At 44.2% G+C, this 21,833-nt stretch overlaps 2 protein-coding genes across 6 annotated transcripts in view; one reads left to right on the forward strand and one right to left on the reverse strand.

Moving 5' to 3' along the window:
- Positions 1-14,289, reverse strand: part of GPBP1L1 (GC-rich promoter binding protein 1 like 1) — a 46,519-nt gene extending 32,230 nt beyond the window's left edge. For 2 of the 4 annotated variants that reach the window (XM_075935887.2, XM_075935884.2), the window contains exon 1: positions 14,016-14,152. The gene's annotated coding sequence lies outside the window, so the exon portion shown is untranslated. Of the gene's footprint in view, positions 1-4,771; positions 4,880-14,015 lie in introns of those variants that run through there. The other 2 variants (XM_075935885.2, XM_075935886.2) reach the window with 2 other exon arrangements.
- Positions 14,290-15,657: 1,368 nt separating this feature from the next.
- Positions 15,658-20,157, forward strand: TMEM69 (transmembrane protein 69). 2 transcript variants are annotated; one of them, XM_006117323.5, is made up of 3 exons: positions 15,658-15,888; positions 16,735-16,798; positions 19,066-20,157. In XM_006117323.5, the coding sequence occupies exons 2-3, from the start codon at positions 16,754-16,756 to the stop codon at positions 19,786-19,788; spliced, it is 768 nt and encodes a 255-aa protein (XP_006117385.2). In that variant the 5' UTR covers positions 15,658-15,888; positions 16,735-16,753; the 3' UTR covers positions 19,789-20,157. The 2 variants fall into 2 exon arrangements, with proteins under 2 accessions (XP_006117385.2, XP_006117386.2); XM_006117324.5 differs by lacking the exon at positions 15,658-15,888 and adding an exon at positions 15,895-16,045.
- The last annotated feature ends 1,676 nt before the right edge of the window (positions 20,158-21,833 follow it).

The raw sequence follows: 21,833 nt of genomic DNA on the forward strand, positions 1-21,833 counted from the left end.
TGAATCTTCACTGAGCAAAGGGGGAAAGAAATGGAAACACAGGTGAGTCATAGGAGGGGAAAAATCAGCTCATCAGCTAGTCCTGACTGGGCTGGGAATGGGGAAGGAATACACTTCCCCTGCACACAGCACAGTATAATTCCCCTTGCTTGGGAGAGGTGGTGGATTAGTCTATTGTGGTTAAAAGCACTTTATCCATATAAGCTGCATCCAAAAAAAAGCACTTTGAAGGTACACCATATTGGTATTCAGACAATGGTAGATTACTTCTAATGTAGTAGTGACCCTAACAAAGACAATTTAATTATCAACAAGTATTTCACTGCTGATTTTAGCAGAAATATTCATTTGTTTTAGCCTTATGTAGTTGCCAAGATCTCCATTTTACCCATCCTCTCAATGAAACTATTTCTATCTCCAAAATCTTACATGGGTGAACTGTATAATTAGCAAGGGCTTGCTGTAGTACCTGTGTTAACAAAACAAAGTGAGTTTTGATCCTTAAGTTTGAAGGCTGAGGTTAAGGCCTTAATCACTGCACAACTACTGACATAGGCAGACTTAGATGCTGCGTTTACACTTTACCAAATGCAAAATAGTTTGGGTTGTCAAATGAAAGCTGAACAAAGTAAAAAAAGCAAGTAGTTTGAATTATGTAGAGTTAAAAACATTAGAAACTGACTCTGCCAATTTTTGTACTAAAAATATGTTACCTTAAAGACTATTAAATTTTGAGAATGTGGATGGCTCACAAGATCAGTAACAAGGCAGGGATCTTTTCAAACTTACTGTCTGCAGTTCAAATCCAGTTCTGTCTAGTGATCAAATATTATTCAGTTGTTTTGACACAATGTGAAATGAGTTGCCTTCTTAATCCAGCTCGCAGTGGAGAGGTGATCATATCACAAACACACCTTGACTGGTTCCACTTTCGCCCATCTCAGAAACATTAAAGAATACCTGGACTACAGAAGCTGAATTCCCCTCCTCCCTCAAGATGGCTTCTATGGAACATGGTTAAGAGATACTGGAGTAGTAGTACCGGAGAAATATGTACTGTTACTTCATATACACAAGACCTGTTTTAAGGATAAAGGACTCCAGTGTTTGGTGTTGTCAATACAGCACCTCATGAACAGAGTACCAAATTAAAGATAATCTATGAAGTTGCATGGAAACTGAAAATAGGTCTATCAAGCTTCAACTTACAGAATGTAATTTAGCACACACAGATGCTCATCCATGGAGTCTAAAACACTTTTGAAAAAGAGATGTTTAGCTTACAAGCTACACTCCACTTCATTTCTCCCTTAACACTGTGAACAAGGGAAGTAATTTAGTGCCAGCGATCATCAGATGAGCAATATTAACAATTCTCCATCAGAAATTGGACTAAAAAAGTTACACACATTCCACTAACCATCACAAAATCATCATCTCCTACAACATAGATTAAACAAAAGGAAAAACTATGTAGCACTTTAAAGACTAACAAGATGGTTTAATAGGTGATGAGTTTTCGTGGGCCAGACCCACTTCCTCAGATCAAATTGTGGAAGAAAATTTAATCTGGTCTTAAAATCTCTGAAGTAAGATGCATGGAGTAGGTCATTAAGACTATGTCCAGGTAGGTTGAAATGCAAACTGACAGGTTTTTCCTTGTGAAGATGTCTGATTTGTGGGCATTAATTCTTTGGCAAAGTGTCTGAGAATTCTGTCCAATATACATAGCAGAAGGACACTGTTGGCACATGATGGCATAAATTATATTTCTGGATGAACACAAATATGTGTTCTTGATCTTATAACTGACATGGTTAGGTCCAGTGATGGTGTCACCCGAGTAAATCAGTAATGGAAAATTAAATACCACTCTTTACAGAAAACCCACTGACTGCTACACTTACCTAGATGCCTCCAGCTTTCATCCAGGACACACCATACGATCCATCGTCTATAGTCAAGCCCTTAGGTACAACCGCATCTGCTCTAATTCCACTGACAGAGACCAGAAATTTCAAGATCTCTACCAAGCATTTGTAAATCTCAATTACTCACCGGGGGAAAATAAAAAATAAATAAATTGAAAGAGCCAGATGAATACCCAGAAACCATCTACTTCAAGATAGGCCCAAGAAAACCAACAATAGAACACCACCCAACTTAAATCCCTCCAATGCATTATCAATAACCTACAACCTATACTGGAACAGGATACTACACTGAGAGGCTCTGGGGGACAGACCTATACTTGCCTATAGACAACCACCTAACCTCAGGAAGATTCTTACCAACAACCACAGGACATACCACATTAATACCAACCCTGGAATATTCCCTTGCAACAAACTCAGTTGCCAACTTTGTCCACATATTTCATGTGCCAACAGTGATTAGACATTCATTGATTTATAAACAGCTATTCCTTCCCTCCCTCGCCCCACCTTCTGTTCTAAATCTGATTTGTCAGTTTAATAATGTGTTCACTTTTTTCATTTTATTCCTTTGGTGCATATATATGGTTATGCCAATTCTCTTCCGGAATATGATCTGAGGAAGTGGGTCTGGCCCACAAAAGCTCATCACCTACTAAACCATCTTGTTAGTCTTTAAAGTGCTACATAGTTTTTCCTTTTGTTTTAGCAAGATCAGACTAACATGGTTACCTCTCTATTACTATTCAATATAGATTAAAGTATTTTCAAAAAGCCTAAGCACATAGGGTGTGTCTACACTGCACCCTTAGCTCAAAATAAGACGTGCAATTTGAGCTACGCAAATTGTGTAGCCTATTTTGAATGTATTTCAAAATAACTTATTTTGATTTTGAATTAAACTGCTATTCTGAAATGCCCCTTAATCCTTGTGGAATAAGGTTTACAAGGATATTAGAATAGTGTGCCTGTTATTTTGAAAGATATTTCGAAATAACGGGTGCACCGTCAAGATGCGGAATAGCTATTTTGGGATACCAAAAGTATCCCAAAATAGCGCAGCAATATAGACGTACCCTTAATTTTCAAAGTGCCATTCGATTTTGAAGAGTGACTAAAAATGGCCTTGCGGAGTTCCATGGCTGCCTATGGAAAGTATGTACTTCACAAGAAATTTCCTTTTGTGACTGCCACATTTTCAAACTCAATTTGAAATTGTCTTCATTAGGTTATCAGTTCCATTGTCCCACTGTTACAGTCAGAAAGTTTTTCCTTGAAACAATCTAAATCTGTTGTGCTGAACTCATTGCCTCTTCTCTTGCCCTCTGTGGCAAGAGACCAACTTTTGCTCACTTTTTTTAAATGGCAGCCTTTCAGGTATCTGAAGACAACTATCATCTCTCTTTTCCAAACTAAGCATACACAGTTCCTTCAGCCTTTGCTCATATGGCTGACATTCCATCTTTCGTATCACCTGTCCCTCACCTCTGGAGCCTTTCCAGTTTCTCTACTTTCTTTCTATAGAGTGACCACCAAATTTGGACAGTAGTCCAGGTGAGGCCTAAAATACTAAGCAGCAAGGAACTACTGCCTCACATCACTTTCATGTCACTTGCATACTATTCCTCTGTTAATGCAACCTAAAATTGCATTTGCTTTCCCACCCCCTCCGCAACAGCACACTGACTCATGTTGAGGTTATAGTCCACCACAAATTCCAGACACTTTTTGCCAGTGTTGCTGCCAAGTCAGTTATTCCCCCTTCTGTAGCTGTGCATTTGGCTTTCCCTCCCCCCCAAGTAAAGCACCTCACATTTGTCTTTACTGAAATTTATTTTCTTGTATATAGCCCAGTTCTCCAATTTATCAAAATTGCTTTGAATTTTAGCTGTTTTCCAAAGTGTTTGCAAACTCCCAGCTTTGTGCTATCTGCAGATTGGATCTATATGCTCTCCTATTCCAATAAAAATACTGACCACCACCAGAACAAATCCCTGTGGAATCCCACTCAAAATCTCCTCCCAACCTGACATCATTCTACTAATAGTTACACGTTATTTATGGTTGTTTAACTTATTACGTAACCACTTAATGGCAGTTCTTTAAAGTACACATTTTCCACCTTACTTAGGAGTCTATTGTGTGTGACAGTGTCAAAAGAATGCCTAAGGTCCAGATATACTGTGTCTACCACATTCCTTCAAACCACCAAATGAGTTATCCTGTCACTGGATAGCAAACTGATTTGGCATTATTATTAGCTAGTTGGCTGCTAGTAATTACCCCTCCATCCTCCAAGTAATCATGAAATGAATGTTTTCTCCATCATTCTAGAACCTTCACGGGTTTTGAGGCCAAGCTAACTGACATAGTTCCCCAGCCCCTCCTTTTAAAATATGGGTACTATGTTACCATTTTGCAGTCTTCCAGGACCTGTCCTATCATTAAATATGTTAAATTGCGGTTATTTGACTAATCATGTACTTGATACAAATAGTATCGAGTACACGACTAGTCAATAAGGGCCGCTGGGCAGAGCTGCAGTGGGGGTATGTCAGCCGACGGTCAGGGCTCCCTATATCTGTCCCTTAAGACCGGCTGAAGTTCTTCTAAATTGTGCTTGGTTCTGTTACAGCAACTGAAGGAGTCAGGTTAAAACTTAAACAGTTACAGGTTTATTAAAGAAGCTTATAAATCATATGGTTACAATGGCTATTGCTCTATTTCTTAACTACTAGCAAAATATAGATACTGCTAGCAAAATATAGATCTTAAAAATGGTTACAAAGAAGATAAAGATAGAAAAATAGAAATAATGGTACCAAATAACAGCTTACTCTTTCTATGTGTACACTTAAGACAGAGGACCACATCCAGGTACAATTTTTACCCCTTTCTGTGCCTCTCGACTCCAGCATGTCAGGCCAGGGCCGGTCCCTCAATTCCTAGGAAAGACGAAAATACGAGGTGGGCGTCCCCATAGAACCTCGGGAGGTCAAACACCTAACCCGACCAGCAGGTAGAGGGTAGAATGACACTCAAAGTGAGTGTGTGCTGGGCCCATCTTTTATACTCATGGGGTCATGTATTTCTCTTTCTTATCTGTCATGCCAAATGGGGCTGGTCTGTCTTTTGTGAGACCAGTTCTTACAAGGGAGTTGTGAACTTAATTTACACTTGTAAGAGAGATAACTAAATTGGAATTACTGGGGATTCTTTTCTCAGTGGGAAATTCCTCTTCCAGGGACTGTGTGTGTGTTCGAATCAACATAGGTGCCAGCCTCGCATATCCTGATCTCTCCTCATATCTATGTTTCAGCTTCTCAGGATCAGATGAGCCAGCGTAGACTATGCTGATTTAATTGCTCCTTCTCTGTCCTGTATGCTTCAGGAAGGCAAATAAGATGGATGATATGGGGGTTAGTCTGTCTGGCTACAGGGTAGCTCCTGGAGCTGGCTCGAGCCGGGACTGAGCAGTCCTGGTTCATGCTGGCTCCAAGAGCCACCTGCGCTGCAGCTCTGAATTTTAAATGTAGTAAGAGCCCAGCAGCTCTTACTACATTTAAAATGCAGAGGCACAGCGTAGAAATGTAATAGTGCAGTTGATTAACCGATTAACCAATAAGCAAAAGCTACCTACCCCTGCTGTGGCTCTGCATGTAAAGTGTATTAGGAGCTAGGAAACCCAGCTCAGTCCCAGCTTGCGCCAGGTCCAGGAGCTCAGACCTCTCCCAAATAGGAGCAGTTGCTACCCTGCACTACTGCCTCTGTATCAGAGGCAACAGCACAGGGTGAAAGGCAGCCAGTCCACGAGGGGAGCTGGTTTTTAAACTAGCTCCCATCATGGACCAGTTCCAACCTGGCCCCCCATACTGTATCATAGGCAGTAGCATGGAGTGGCAGGGGGCTTCTCAGGAGTTGGGCCAGAGCCAACTGGCCCCCATCCCCGGGCACTATAGAATAGTCAAGTGACCAATAAGAATACATGAAGTTAACCAAGTATTCAATTAACTGATATTTAACATCCCTAGTGCAGCGTCCTGGATCAGAGTGAGTCAAGATTGCTCAGTCCTGGCTCGCAGTGAGTCCAGCAGCCCGTGCCCGTGGCCAGCCTCGGTCATTGCGAACTGGGGCTGCTTGGCAGCAGCAACCCCTGTCCGTGGGGAGAGGGAGGGCCAGGGGAGAGCAGCTTCCCATTGGGACCCCCGTAGACAACTGCTTCACAGCAACCTTCTCTATATCCCCCCCGACTGCCTCTATTAGAGGCAGCCAGGGGGAGAGGGAGAGCAGGCCGCACCAGGGAGACGATACTGAGCGGAACCAGCTTTTAAGCTGGCTTCCCCCAGCACCAGCTCCTGTTCCCACCCCCCCTTGCTGCCTCTTATAGAAGCAGCAAGGCCGGGGGGGAAGGGAGTGGGGGTGGAAGAGGAGAAGCAAGTAGTCGATACTCCACTTGACTACCCAATAAGCTTATGTTTATGGGGTAGTTGACTACTCACTAACATCCCTACCTATCATCTGAGCATTTAAGTATTTTTGTCTATGGCATCTAAACTTCAACACCTTGGGGTTAACAGCAGCAGGCCCTGCTGATCTGAATTCATTCCAATTTGTCAGAAGATCTGACATGTTCTTTATCTTGATCTGCCTCTAGGTCTCCTTTATTTTTCTACACTACAGTAACTTTGCTAGTCATCCAGTAATGTGTTATTTTTTGTGAAAAGAAATTAAGCAAAGGAGGAATGTGAATGGTAAACCGGTAAGCATATGTATTGCTGTAACGGTCTTCCAAAATATAACAGGAAACTTAAAATCTCCCCTTAATACTAGCTCACGTATGAGATTTCATTTATGAACAGTTTGACTGATGCACAAAGAAATGAACTCCATCCCAATCTCTTAAAATGGCTGGCTTTGCAAGACAACATAGGTAAGTTGTTGAATCAAGTCTATTTTTAAGCTTTTTAAAATATACTTTTCAGAAGAAAAAATTCCATATACATACTTATTTTAATTTCTTATCAGGAATTAACTCCATATGTATTCACAAGAATGTTTCCTCTTCTCTGGTAAGAGCAGCTAAAGGACTTGGTGGTTTTGTTTTTTTAAGCAAGATACTGAATTTAACCTAGAATCTGACTAATCTTTAGGCAAAAAAAGTTTGCTACCAGTATTTTCCAGTCTCAACAGAAAAATCAGAAGGCCAAGCACCTCCTCCTGCTTGCAGCACTCCTTCCCCCTTTCATGCTGCTCTATATGAGCTAAAGAGCTGGTGTACAAATCAATCATACTTGGACACATACACACACGCAACTTTTATTTTTAAATAAAATAATGGAATGACAAAATTAACTCAGTTTTGTATATATTACAGGTCTTACTACAAGAGATGACTAGTACAGCCAGTAGATATTGAAGCAACATGTAGGCGGCGTTTGAGAAGAAACAAGCCAAATCTCATGAAACTTTAATTAGCTTATTTGCAGATGTCTGTATTTCAAACCACATGAAACACAGGTCAGACCAAAATGATACATTTTAGCTTCAGTTTAAATTAGTCTAATCATCTATCCACACTTTCAATCCATCTTCCCTGATGAGCTACTGCTGCTGATATTGCTTTAGTATTTGCCAAATAACCTTGCTTCCCAATGCTGAACTCTACCATAAGCTTTTTCAGGAGACAGTGTTTCTTACAACACAGGACAGCGGATGCAGATGTCCTGGAAAGATCTTTACGCTAGCACTACTCACAAGGCCTGTGGTATTGTGCCACAAAGACCATAATGTAAAACTGCTAATACTACTTTCCTTCCTCCTCCTGCCCCGACACATTTGACCATATGACTAAACCTCACAAATTAACTATCAAAACAACAGATGCATGTCCTACCAGCACATACAATATCAGTACATGCAACAATTTTCAAGGTGGTGACACCTAGAAGCCAGAAAACTCAACATTTTAAAAACTCAAGTTTTTAAAATCAGTGTGTGAATTTAACTTTAGAAATTAATTTCTGGTGCAAAGTAGTAAACCAATTATTTTAAAAAGCATTAATCATGTAGCAAATAGACTAGAATGCTTCCCAACTAGCAATATACAGGCACTTCAGGAAAAAATAAGCTACCCACATATATGGTTTTGGAGTCTCACTCTCTAAAACTTTTCAACACATTAAAGTTTTGAAGCTGCTTATGGAAAAAACTCTTCCAACAATTATAGCTTGCAAAGACTCTAATATAGCCTGTACCGCCAAAAGTAATACTACAAAGTTCTTTGTTCAGTTCCAGAGGAAGATATACCAAGCTCCCTGAAGATCTAGATGTTATTACTCCATGCTACTTAATAGTTTGCTGGATTTTGGTTTTAAATTCAAGATATTTTTCAAAAACATACAACATGTGTTTGTACTAGGGACATTAAAAAGCAGTTAATTAGGTAACTCTGTAAAAGTACAGGCAGTCCCCGGGTTACATGGATCCGACTTACATCGGATCCCTACTTACAAACGGGGTGAGGCAACTCCGCGCTAGCTGCTTCCCCCCAGAAGACCAGGGAGACGCGAAGCTAGCGCTCCCTCCGCCCCCCAGCAGACCAGGGAGACGCGGAGCGGCTTTTCTCAGCAGACACCTCAGCTTGAGAATAAAGGACTGAGGGAAGTGAGGTGTGGGAGAATAAAACTGAGCTCTGGAGAAATGTTTGGCTAGTGTTTCCCCTACAATATGTACCAGGTCCAACTTACATACAAATTCAACTTAAGAACAAACCTACAGTCCCTATCTTGTACGTAACCCGGGGACTGCCTGTATAATGCTTATATTGCACAGCTCCTCGGGAGTAGATCTGGCAGCCAGTGCAATCCAAGAGTTGGCTCCTGGGCTGCTGGTCCCACTCAGTATAAAGCTTATACTGCAGAGCCTACAGTGAGACGGCACCCAGCTCCCATCTGCTGGGCCAGGGGCCAGGAGCTGACGTGTTATGATAACTAATAAGCTCATGCTTATCAGTTAATTATTTGAAATGGTTACATTCTTACATCCCTAGTTTGTACTCAAATCCACAAAAGATGCATTTTTTAAAACACAGATTTCCATAGTTGAAACAGTTTTGTGGTGGTTCTGGATGTTTGGAGGTTCTTTTAAAACGCCTTGTTTTATTAATCAGCTTAGGGATGTAAGCGAAAAGTTGACAACTATTTGACTGTCCAATAAGCAAATGCTAATTGGATAGTTGCAGTGCTTTTTTGTGATGGTACTGCCCGGTACGCAGTACCAGCACCTCCAGTCAGAGCTCAACAACTTTTCCCCTGGAGTACTGGCACTTTTTTTTTTTTAAACAAAAAAAAGCACTGGATAGTTGACTAGTCTCTTCCCCTGCTCCTTGCTGCCTCAATCAGAGAGAGGCAGCAAGGGATGGGAGCAGGATCCGGTGCTGAGGGGAGCCAGCTTAAAAGCCAATTCCCCCCACCACCATCTCCGTGAGTCCTGCTTTTGAAATGTAGCGGAAGTGCTGCAGGGAGTCTGGGGCAAACTGGGACTCTGGCCTCCCCTGCTTTTGAAATGTACAAGAAGCTGGGAGGGCTCTTGTACATTTCAAAAGCAAATGCCAGGAGAGTGGGGCCAGCGAGGGACTGCTTGAGTCCCCCGCTGTCTGTGCTCCCTGTAGTGCTTCTGCCTTTGAAATATAGCAAGAGATGGCAGGTCTCTCTATATATATATTGCTTTATACTTCTGGGTATTGCATCACTGGATGCAGATATCCACATCATAATGAGCACAAATGAGCTATGAATACAAATTCTGTATCCAGAATCCTGCAAATTTGTGGATATCCACTTTATATTAATGGGTATTCATATCTGCAGACATGCATATGGCTATCCACAGATGAATTTTGCAGATGTGGACACCACTTCTGTATCCATACAGGGCTCTAGTTAAAAAAATCCAGATGTCCCCAAGAAGGCTGAGAGAAACAGTAGAGAGAAATAGTAGAGTTGACTGTACCACAACTGAAGAGGTTCAATGTGAAAACTCTCTTAGAACAGGCCATTTTCAAGTAATGAATGGGAGTCACTAGATTTACTTTACCCATCATACATACTTAAAAGTAACAAGTTTCAAATTCACCAAGCTCCTTTGTATTCTCACATTGAAATTATCTTCCCTTTTTAAAAAAGTCAACATTGTACACAAAACTATAGCCCTTTATCACCTCTTGCATTCATTTTTCAGATGCCTCCATACTTACTCAAAAACATCACATATAAGAGACATTTAGATGAAATCTAAAAGGTTTAATTGGGAAACTGATCAGCTGGTAATAATGGCTTTCAGCATTCTTTTAATACTGGTTCTAAACTGCTGAAACATTTCCGTAAAGTAGGAAAAAAGTATTTAAATGCCGTTTAATGTAAACTTGATATTTGTCCAGAATGATGTTGAAACATTTTAATACTGTTTTAGAACCTTGGCTAATGATTATTCTCCACAATAGCTCAATTTCCTAGTACAGGAAGGAATTCTGAAGCACAAAAATATCACATATAAACATTTTATTTATAAAACAAATTGACCTTACACTAGAATTGCTCTCAAATTTAAGCCTCTCTCAACTTGAAATGGAAAGACTGTATACTTTCATTTTGTTTCATTATAGGCTAGTTCCACTATAAATCATATTTGTATTGCTCCTCCTCATGTATCACTAAAGACATCCACAAGAAAATAGGATTTATTTGAAAACATCCATTTGTTCCCACTATATATCTGGAGGCAGAGAAGAGAACATGCTCTGGAGCAAGTGCTGTTCCTTCCCTTTGTACTCCTCTTGAAGTAATTATTGAACTATACTTGTTTTTCTTTCAGTTCAGGCCCCGGGGTTTTTGGAATACCAGGTCACCAGGCCAGAACAGCATTAGGGATGTTAGTGTATAGTCGGTTAAATGATTAACCAGTAAACCTTGTCTCAATAATCCTAACAACTACACGCACTCCTCCCCCAACTCGCTGCCTCTGTATCTGATACAGAGGCAGCAACATGGAGGGTGAGGGGGGCAGGCAGGAGCAAGGAGCCAGCTTTTAAAGCTAGCTCTGCAGAGTTGTCTGCTCTCCCTTGCTGCCTCCCACAGAGGTGGGAGGAGAAGACAGGTGAGATGCCAGTGTAGCCCCTGTCCATGGGGAGCTCAGGCCCCCCATGGACAGAGACTGGTGCTGCCATGTGTTGCTGCCTCTGATACAGAGACAGCAGTGCAGGGTGGCAAGGGGCAGGGTGGAAAGTGGAGCCAGGAGCACACTGGCTGCTGGCCCCACCCCTGGAGACACATGATTATTCAGTAAACCGATAAGATTTTGTGTAGTTACATGATTACCAAATTAATCAATACACAACATCATACACAACCTTTTACAGGAATGTAAGCTTTATTCTTTCATTTGGTAATATTTTCTCTCTTTCAACACCTGAAGCAGACAGATTCTGACTTCATAATCAACTAGCATTTTTAAGAGAAAGTGCAACTCTAACACAGCTTTTCTCTTCAATTCTCTTTCATGTCTCATCACAAATCTTTCGCATTGTTTCCTCACATCTTTTTGCTCTCATTCCCAACTTCAGCTAGTCTTTAGAACACTTAGTACTCCTAGCATAATTCTGTTAACTGGAACATTACTGGTGAGAGGGACCTAGACTGCCATGTTCATTTAAAAAAAAAAGTGAGGAATTTTTCAGATTACTCTTATCACTATTCGATAATTAGAACTTGCCTACACACAAACTTGATGTAAATAATGGTAATTTAAAAACAGATTTAGACTGTTGCATGTGTGGACATTCTCATAGCAGTTATCATCAACTTGGTTTTAGCTTCCTTACATATTTAAGAGAAGTATAAGCCATTTTAAAAACTGATTTAAGAACATCAACCCATTCAGGGGCTTGTCCAAATGTAAACTGGATTACAAAAATTTAGATGGTTTATGGTTCCAAGTTAAATATTTTCTACATTTGGAAGAATGACTAACCAAAGGAAACTAAAATTGCTATCTTGTAACTGATGAAAAAAAGGGGGATCTATTTTCCACTTACAGTTTTACTTTTAAAAAGTAAATGTATTTACAATGCAATTACTAAATGTAATAGGATATCACCTGGTAGTCCTTTAGGAACTGCTATACACACCCATTTCCTGCTGGTATAGTAGTTTATAAAGCAAAGCATGTAATGTTGGTAGATTTTTCTTTAAAAAAAAAAAAAAAGCACAAAGTTGATTAAAATGACCATAGAAAAGCTACCAGAAATATATGAAATCTCCAAAAATATAAAATCAAGATTCAATTCATATGGCTTATTATGCAACAGGATTCATTTTTAAGTCATAACTTTAAAAAACACACCTCTGCAGCACATAACTAATTTCACACCCAAATTCACTAACCAGCAGACACTTAATATTTTCTAATGTTGAGTAACCAAAATGCTGAGTCTTGGCTTTGACACAGATGACTTTACCTGCAATTATATCTTATTCTGAGTTTGTCTCACATCTGAGCCTCAGGGGGTTTAGCTCTGAGGACAGGGTATATGCACAGAAATCAATGTTTCTCACTTGACTAGTATAAGAAACATGAGAACAGCACTGTTAAACTGGAAAATTTAATGGCAAAACTGTTTTATGTTTTCTCAAGAGGTTACACTTCCCTCCTATACATTTTTTAAATTCACATTGCAAACATCCAGGCCATGCTCAAAAGGCCACTTGTCTATTTCATGACACCACAATGTTCCTAACATTACTTTCAACAGGCTTCCAATAGCACAAAAGGATCCCAAAACAGTGATGGAGAGAAAAACATAAAATGCAAACTTTGCCTCCAGACTGTAAACCATCAAGTCCAGGAGGCTGCTGAAAACTTTCAACGTAAACAAAATCTTTGTTGTGAGTTACTGCATATCTGCTTTTCTCAAGCAAGGAGGCTGCTACAGATACTGGCTCTCCCACAAGCAAGAGCTGCTCGTTACCCAATGATTAGCTTTTATCCTGCCTAAGCAGTATCTTTTCAAGTATCTCGGAAGACAATCTGCTTGTTCCACATCAGCCCCTTTCGAAATGTTTATACTTTATGAAGTGAAAGAGAAATGAGCTATCCGGTAACCCTCCCCTCACAGGCCCCCCCGCTCCTGTCCCTCCCCCCCCCCCCCGCTTCCCCCCTCAAACCCCAATCACCCTGGCTGCTCCCTCAGCCAAATCCCTGGGTCCCCCCCCCGGCCCCCCCCCCGGCCTGCTCCTCGCACTCCGTCCCTCAGCTCTGCCCCCCTCCTCACACAGCGGCCCCCCCGCTCCTGCCCCTCCCCCCGCTCCTCACACAGCGGCCCCCCCCCCCGCTCCTGCCCCTGCCCCCCCCCCCGGCTCCTCACACAGCGGCCCCCCCGCTCCTGCCCCTCCCCCCCGGCTCCTCACACAGCGGCCCCCCCGCTCCTGCCCCTCCCCCCCCGGCTCCTCACACAGCGGCCCCCCCGCTCCTGCCCCTCCCCCCCGGCTCCTCACACAGCGGCCCCCCCCGCTCCTGCCCCTCCCCCCCCGGCTCCTCACACAGCGGCCCCCCCGCTCCTGCCCCTCCCCCCCCGCTCCTCACACAGCGGCCCCCCCCCCGCTCCTCACACAGCGGCCCCCCCCCCCCGCTCCTGCCCCTCCCCCCGCTCCTCACACAGCGGCCCCCCCGCTCCTGCCCCTCCCCCCGCTCCTCACACAGCGGCCCCCCCGCTCCTGCCCCTCCCCCCGCTCCTCACACAGCGGCCCCCCCGCTCCTGCCCCTCCCCCCGCTCCTCACACAGCGGCCCCCCCCCCGCCCCTCCTCACACAGCGGCCCCCCCGCTCCCCGGCCCGGCCGTATCCCCCACTCGCGCTTCCAGCCCCCTCAGCGGCTGCTCGGCCGCCAGCGGGGCCCCGAGCCCGCAGCACAGGCCGGGCTCGCTACGAGCCTCCCCGGAGCGGCTCCGCTCACGGGCCCGGCCGTTCCCGGCTCGCTGTCGGGTCCGGCTGCCGCCCGCGGCGCGTCCCGCGCGGGGCCCCCACTCACCGGCCAGGCCCGGCGCTGCTCCCGCGGCCCCACAACCATAACAAAGCTCTGCCCAAAATGGCTGCCCGGCCCTGCCCGGCCGGGGGCCGGAGGGGAGGGGCTGGCGCGTGGGAGACACACCCACCTGGCGCGGCCCGGCCGCGCGCCTGGCTCCTCGCGGCTCGAGACCTCTCTCGCGGGACGCTCCCTAGGCCCGGTGCGGCCGGGGGCGGGGCGGTGACTCCGCAGCGCGAGGCTGGCGCGCGCCTCCCTCTCCGCGCGCGCGCGCCCCCGCCCCCCTCCCACTTGTCCAGGCGGCTCGCGCTCCGCTGTGTTTGTATCTGTCATAGGGTCGCGGGAGAAAGGCGGCTTGCCGCCGTACTCCCCGTGCGGGACTCCAAGTTCCAGCATGCACTGCGCTACCTGCTTCACCTCTTGTGAGGGGGCCGCGGCCGCACTGCATGCTGGGACTTGGAGTCCCCTTCCGTCCCCCCGTCCCCCCCCCAGCAGCGCCCGCCTCTTCATCCCTTAAAGTGAAAGGAAGGAAGTAAAGTAATCCTAGAAAGCAAACGTGTGCTCCTCCCCTCCCCAGCACGGAGGAAATCCAGACAAACAGTGACACAGAGCAGACAGGCAGGCTTTGGGAGTGGAATTTCAAATCAACCTTTCCTGCTCAACAGACATTTCCTCAGCGAGCCAGGCAGGCGGCAGCAGTGGAAACAATTGGCAGCAATGGCTTTAAATTCAGCACGAGAAGCTTCACAGTCCACCCACAAGCAGAGCAGTGACGCCCCAGAAATGCTTCCTGCAACATGCAGTTGCAGGGCCAGGAGGATTCCTTGTCTGCTGCCGTAATGTTTAGTGCTATTCTCCACCCCTAACCTGTTCTGCAAACCTGCGCTAATCTTCACCGGACCTGCTGTAAAGCGATCAGGCCCAGCAAGGACTAGACATTCAGAGGAACTGTTCCAGGAAAAAGATGCAAGACAAGTGACTTCCCCATTGGTGGGTGCTCCTGCTGCAAGCCTAAAAGAAACATCAGTACAACCGTTAAGAAGGAAGAATACTATGTGCTTCAGAAGCTTGTCTCTCTCATCAGCAGAAATTGGTCCAATAAAAATGTTACCTCATCCACATTGTTTTTCCAATCAATTAACTAGTTAGTCAACGTCCGGGTAGTCTTCTGAACATGTAAAAGCATGTGTGCTCATTGTTACTGTAGCTGCAGCTGCAAAGGTGGGGTTTGACTACTGCATGCTACATGCGTTCTGCTTACTCAGGACTGCATGCAGGTTTCATTTAAATAATGATAGAAATTTAGCCGTGTTAGTCTGGGGTATTTTGCTTCATTTAAATAAGTGAGACTACAAAGCGGGGGTGTCGCCTTCAGTAGCACCCACCAGGCCCACCCCAGCTCTGATCCTGCACATATGCATGTGGCTTCCCTGTTCCTTGATTTCTTTTTGGAGGGGGTGGAAGGAGCCTTGCTTTTTGAACGTTTGGCAGCGCTGATGGCCCCTCGGTGGGAAGACTTACACTGCCTAAGATACGTTCAGCATAAACTGCCCGCAATCAGACTTTTTCAATAGGGGAGAGACACCGTTGTATTTCTGTAATGCAATTTCTCCTCCCGTTAGACTTGATGCCTGTTAACCCTGCCACTCCCACCCTCCTGACTGCTGAGCGCCAGGGCAAAGGGGGATTTTGGTCACGCCAGGAAACTAAAACAGACACGTCTGGGGAGTTGGAGTCGCTGTTTCGCAGCCAAAGCGGAACTAGAGCGGCCGGCCCGTGTTGTTCCGGGCTGGGGCTCTATACCCAGCGCACACTGGAAGCCTGCCCCTCCTGCCGGATGCTGCAGCCTGTCTGCAGCACGGGAAGCTGCCTGGGGCAGGTGAGTGATCCCCCCGGAGGCAGCTGGGGGTGTTGGGCGCCCCAAAGAGAGGAGCGGCTCTGCCTGTGCAAACAGGGCTTGCTTTCCTGGAACGCTCTGCCACAGGCTCTCTGGGCAAGTGACTGATTTTCTCCTCCAGGAGTCTTCCTTTGGCCGGGTTGGTTATTCAGCTTGTAAACTCTTCCTTTCTCCAGCGGGGGCCAGGCTTGCTGGGAACTTCAAGCTACTTCTGTAATACACCGTGGACCCATTTCAAACATCCTTTTATCCAATCACGGCATCACCTCTGTGTTCTTAAGGGAACAGTGGATACTATAGAAACTTCCAACCTTTAGAGGATTTTGGGGGGTAGGATTAGTGGATTCAATTTGGGGCTGGGAAAAGGAATTCTAAATCCAGCTGTGCCATCAACCACCTGTATGGCCTCCACAAACCATTTATACTGTAAAATGGAGACATTTACCTACTTCATGGGTGCCTTGAGATATACTTTGGCCTTGATTTGGAAAACAAAAACAAAAAAACCTCCCCAAAAACAGCATTACAAGATAATGGCCTTAACTTGTAAAGTGATTTGAAAACAAAATGCCCTGTAAAAGTTAAATATAATTAGTTGGCTAGAATACAGACAAAAATGTTATTAGCTGTATAGTGATTTAAAAAAAGTCAGTCTCCATCTGCTTCCTCTAGTTTATAAAACAAAATGGTTCTGACTCTTACTCTAATATAATATGGAAAATAAATTGTTGTAGTAACTTATACTAGACATGCTCTAAACTTGGATAGTCTACTTAGTATAGCTGTCATTAAATGACATCTCCTAACATTTTTTTCTTCATCCCATAGGGCCTTCTGCTAAACAAAAATGTTTCACCTTGTACAGCGATGTTGTTTCCAAATACCTTTAAATGTAAGTTTTGAATGCATTATTTTATCCTGAAATAGCTTTTTACAAAATAAGACGACAAATAATTTTGGGTATAGTATAAAACACAGTTGGCTCATATTTTACAGCAGACAGAGGCTTCATTTTTATCAGATTTAGTGTTTTCCAAAGGAACTTTTCTAATGTTTAAAGTTAGTCAATGATTTTTTCCCTGACTTTTGCATGGCGTTAGACCTCAGCTCACCTACATTGATTTATTAGGCTTACTGATATGTTTTTTCAGTGGTACTTGACAGCTAAGAATATTAAAGGGCCAAATCCTTCCTTCTGTTATGGCTCCATAATCTTAGTGAAGTTGGTGGGATTTCATGGGGTGTAACTATGGTCAGAACTTAAAGGGACAGTATGGATCATATAAGCACCACAAAATTCCTTTTCATTGAAACAGCTGCAACATGATGGTGATGACAGGGTCTCCATACTATTAGGCCAGAATCTGCAAAGTATTTTTTAAAAGTTATGTAGCTGCTGTCTTTTGATTGAATATAAAGAAGGCAGAAAGGTGTTGTGCTGCTTCCCCTACACCTTCAAAAATGTCAGTTTTTGTAAGAGGGCCTTCACCTTAACAATTAACACAGACTTTCTTTTATCTCAGGGGTTGGCAATCATTTTTGATGGGGGGGCCACTCCAAGAATGTGGAAGTGGTCGAGGGCTGCACTTTTCCATGATGTTAATAGAGGAGGTGCAGGCTCTGGGATGGAGTTTGGGTGCAGAAGGGAACTTGAAGCAAGGGAGGGAGTTTGGGTGAAGGAGGCAGTCGTGACCTGGGACACTGGACTGGCATGCAGGGGGTTGCATTGTGACATAGGGCGGGGAATTGGGATACAAGAGGGGGGCAGAGGATTTGGGTATGTGGAGTAGGGGGACAATAGTGGGGGGGGGGCAGATGGTTGGGGAAGGGAGGAAGTGGGGTGTCAGACTGGACTGGCCAGGAGACTTACCAGCCAGCAGCCTGTTCCTGAATCAGCCTTCCTTCCTGCCCCATCCCAGCACAGGCTCTAGCCATGTGCTCTGGAGCCCCTTGTGCTTCATGGCTGCCTGTTATTGAAATGGGCAGCTGCCATTGGCCAGTTTCTGGCCAGAAATCGGCCAATGGGATTGTGCTGGGGACAGGAACAGCTCCTAAAGCTTCCCCCCACCACCACTAGGGACTCAACAGTTTTTAAAGAAAAACCACCCTGCAGCCAGCTTTGAGTGGCATGCAGGTGGGGCAAGGCAAGTGGGGAGCCTGGATGGGTAGGCTGGATTCTGCCCATGGGCCGTGTTTTACCCAGGCCTGTTGTAAAACATGAAATTTCAACAGGCAGAGTAATTTTGTGCAGGGCTGTTTTATCAGAAATCTTAGTGAATTAAATATAACAAGATGTTTAAAGAGAAGTTTTTAAAAGTGTCTAAAAATCCTGTTCCCTTTCAGTTGCTCTGTGTTGTTGGCTCTCATGATCTCATTGCATTAGTTCCCTACTTATGATAGAAATGTCTAAGGATGTAATCGAGTAGTTGATTAATCACATTTCCTCCCATATCAGAGGCAGCAAGGGGAGGAGCGGGAGCCAACTTAAAAGCCAGTTCTCTCCCCAGCACTGACTCCGCAGTGCCATCTGACAGGAGGCTGTTCCAGCAGCAGCCCCTGTCTGCAGGGGATCCCAGCTACCTGCCTGCCCCGCTCTTACTACATTTAAACTGCAGAGCCACAGTGGGGGGACAGGGAGTAGCTCCTGGATCCAGCGCCAGGACTGAGTACTTCTTCCCTTATCTCATCATGTAGTCCATAAAAATTTGATCAACTACATGATTTGCAAATTACCCAACTCTTAGCCTCCTTAATGTCTACCCTCCAGGGGCTTGGAATTTGCACTGTGAAAAGACAAGCTGGGAAAGTAGTTACAGGAAACCTTTCAGGATTTCCTTATTCACCCTAAAGCAGCAAAAAAGAGCACAAGTGCAGATAATCTCTTTGCAGGACACTGCCACGTCAAAAAGAGGGCAGAAGGGTTATTTCTGTAACCTCAGTGAAAAGTTTGCTGTTGCTTGTGTTGCAGTGTCAACATCATATAAAAGCAGCAGTGCTCTTTAAGTGGAGAAGGAATACAATCTCTTTACAAACCTCCAATTAACAGACTATATAGTGTAGTTGTGGAAATCTGCTAAGTTGTGTGTAGGGAGTAACTAATCAGCTCTCTAGGCTAAGAAATACTTGGTCAGATGCTCCTAATACATTTTGTAATTGCAGCTCCAGAAGTTGACCCTTCACAGACATCTACAGTATAGATGGAATAAGACCATCTGCTGTTCTCCTCCCAGTCTCTCTCCGCAGAGAATTCTTTCCCGTCCGTCGAGATTTCAGCTCCTCAGCCAGGCCTCAGCCTGTGTAACCAAGGCCCAGGGGTTCCACTGCTCTCTCCGCTGCTTAAAGAAAAAGAAACCAAAAGAACCAGAACCTGAACAACCGGGGCTTGTGCGCAATGATATGAAGTCGCTAAAGGACTCACCGAAGCCTGCTATTTACCTGGGTCTTGCAGGACTGATTCCATTTGTTTCGGTGCCACTGATAATGGCTGCCCAACAGACCTACTACCCCGAGTTGGCATTTGCTCAAATTACATATGGGGCCTCTATCCTCTCTTTTCTAGGAGGAGCCAGGTGGGGATTTGCCCTCCCCCAAAATAGCCCAGCTAATCCCGATTGGATGAACTTAGGTAACAGTGTAGTTCCTCCTTTAATAGCTTGGTTTGCCATACTTTTTAAAGATGACCTCACTCAAGCTGCAATTACGGTGATAATTGGATTAGGGATAGCATTACATTATGATCTTGCCTTTCTTCCTACTTATCCCAGCTGGTTTAAAGCCCTGAGAGTAGTACTAACATTGGTGGCAGTATTTTCATTGGTAACCACTTTAGTACTTACAGATGTTTTTCCAGAGAAGCAGCTAAGTATTAGTGCAAGAAAATGAAACATAATAAACCAACAGCCCAAAATACTTTTCTTCTGTCAAGCCTAAGCAGAATTATTAATTTGAAGAAGGTAAAAGAAAATGCTTAGCTTCTCTCAGCCAGGAGTGGAAATCAGAAAACAGCAGCTTGCAAGATATTTACTTTGGAGGCAACCAGTTTTGAAGCAATTTAAGCAGAGAAGGATTTGCATATACATTAGTTATTCTCTTTGGATTATTTTCCAGGCAGGTAGGAATCTTCCCTTATTTGTACAGCAAGAGCCCAATCCTGATTGCATCTTTCAGTACAACCATAATAAGTGTAAATATTTGGGGTAGATTGAGCTCCTCATGTACTCTGAATACTTATTAAAACAAAAATGAGCTTAATTCTATAATATGCTGAGTTCTGGGTGGAAGAAATAAGGTCATGGCTTTTGTAAATGTTAGAAACCCTGGCTGAAAACCATGGGATGAAAGAAAGCACTTCCTGTTCCTGCTGAAAATGGAACAATGATTGCACTATACTTGCATGTGTAGATAACTGGAGAAATCATGTCAAAGGCTGTTACATATACAGCTGCTTTTCTTTGATAGTACTGCTTGTAAATATCACTCCCACATCACCATTGGACAAGAGTCTTCCTTGACCCAAATTCTACTGTGGAAAAATATACATGAACGATGGTAAATGATTTAAGAACTGATCCTCAATTAATAAAGAACAGAGAAAAGAAAGCATAGAAAAGGCATGCTTAAAATTAAAAAAACCCAGACTTTCTAGTGGCTTAGACTCAATTTCAATGCATTACACCAGGAGTAGGAAATAAGTAGCCTGCAGGCAGGATGCAGTTTGCTAGTTAGTCTTTGGCAGGTTGCCAGAGACTTTATTTACTTGAGCAAGTGCAGGTAGGGCCACACACAGCTTCCATTGGCTGCAGTTCACCTTTCCAGCCAACGGGAGCTGGGGGAAGCGGGGGAACCACATCCAACCCACTGGCTGCTTATTGTCTATCCCAGAGTTACACACTTAGGCTACGTCTAGACTGGCATGATTTTGCACAAATGCTTTTAACAGAAAAGTTTTTCCGCTAAAAGCATTTGCAGAAAAGAGCATCTAGATTGGCATGGACGCTTTTGTACAAAAGCACTTTTTGCGGAAGAGCATCCGTGCCAATCTAGACGCGGTTTTGCGCAAGAAAGCCCCGATCGCCATTTTCACCATCAGGGCTTTTTTGTGCAAAACAGTTTTTAGCTGTCTACACTGGCCCCGCGCAAGAGGGCTTTTTCCCCGAACGGGAGCAGCATAGTATCTGTGGAAGAACACTGACAATCTTACATTAGATCGTCAGTGTTCTTGTGCAAATTCAAGCAGCCAGTGTAGACAGCTGTCAAGTTTTTCTGCAAAAGCGGAAAAACTTGCCTGTCTAGACACAGCTTTAAGATTTCTCACTTAGAGGAGCTAAACTGACTATGTTTTCAGCCCAGAAGATCCATTCTCCATGCAGGGAAAGGGCACAACTCCTTTGTTTCCCCTGGTTTTGGATAGCAATCTGTTGTCCTTTTCAAGAGCCAGGAAGGCTTCCGGAGCATGTAGACTTCATCCTTTATTGTGATCACTAAGTGGTCATCTTCCCCCATGATCATTTAGGTTGATGGCTGTGTTTATATGTAGATGCACTTTTCTTTGTTCTTTCAAGGTATTATCTTGCTTAATTTAACTGGAGACAGAAAAACAGGTGAAACAACATTCCTCTGTCTAGGACAGGCTAGGCTTAATGCACTGCTTGCAAAACAATGTTTAAGAACACATGTTCAACACACAACTCTGATTCTTGATACACTGACCACACACACATCACACAATAATGACCAGTTTGCATATACCACCTTGCCTGACACGTTTTAGATACAGAATGTGTCACAGTAGCTATGAGTTATGGAATAGTGCAGTGTTTCTCAAACCAGTGGTCCGAGTACCCTTAGGGGTACTTGAGAGAAGTCTGGGGGGTACGTCAACACAACTGAAACTTGAAGAAAACTGAATTTTTGTTTTAAGTTTACAG

The sequence above is a fragment of the Pelodiscus sinensis genome, chromosome 9 (assembly GCF_052426305.1).
Source record: "Pelodiscus sinensis isolate ZL-2025 chromosome 9, ASM5242630v1, whole genome shotgun sequence".
NCBI classification, from domain to species: domain Eukaryota; kingdom Metazoa; phylum Chordata; order Testudines; family Trionychidae; genus Pelodiscus; species Pelodiscus sinensis.

Bases quoted from the DNA above. Each gene is read 5' to 3' on its own strand.
- TMEM69 (XM_006117323.5), top strand. From the start codon at position 16,754: ATGTTTCACCTTGTACAGCGATGTTGTTTCCAAATACCTTTAAAT. The intron at 16,799-19,065 runs GTAAGTTTTGAA...TTGTAATTGCAG, and splicing joins GTTTCCAAATACCTTTAAAT to CTCCAGAAGTTGACCCTTCA.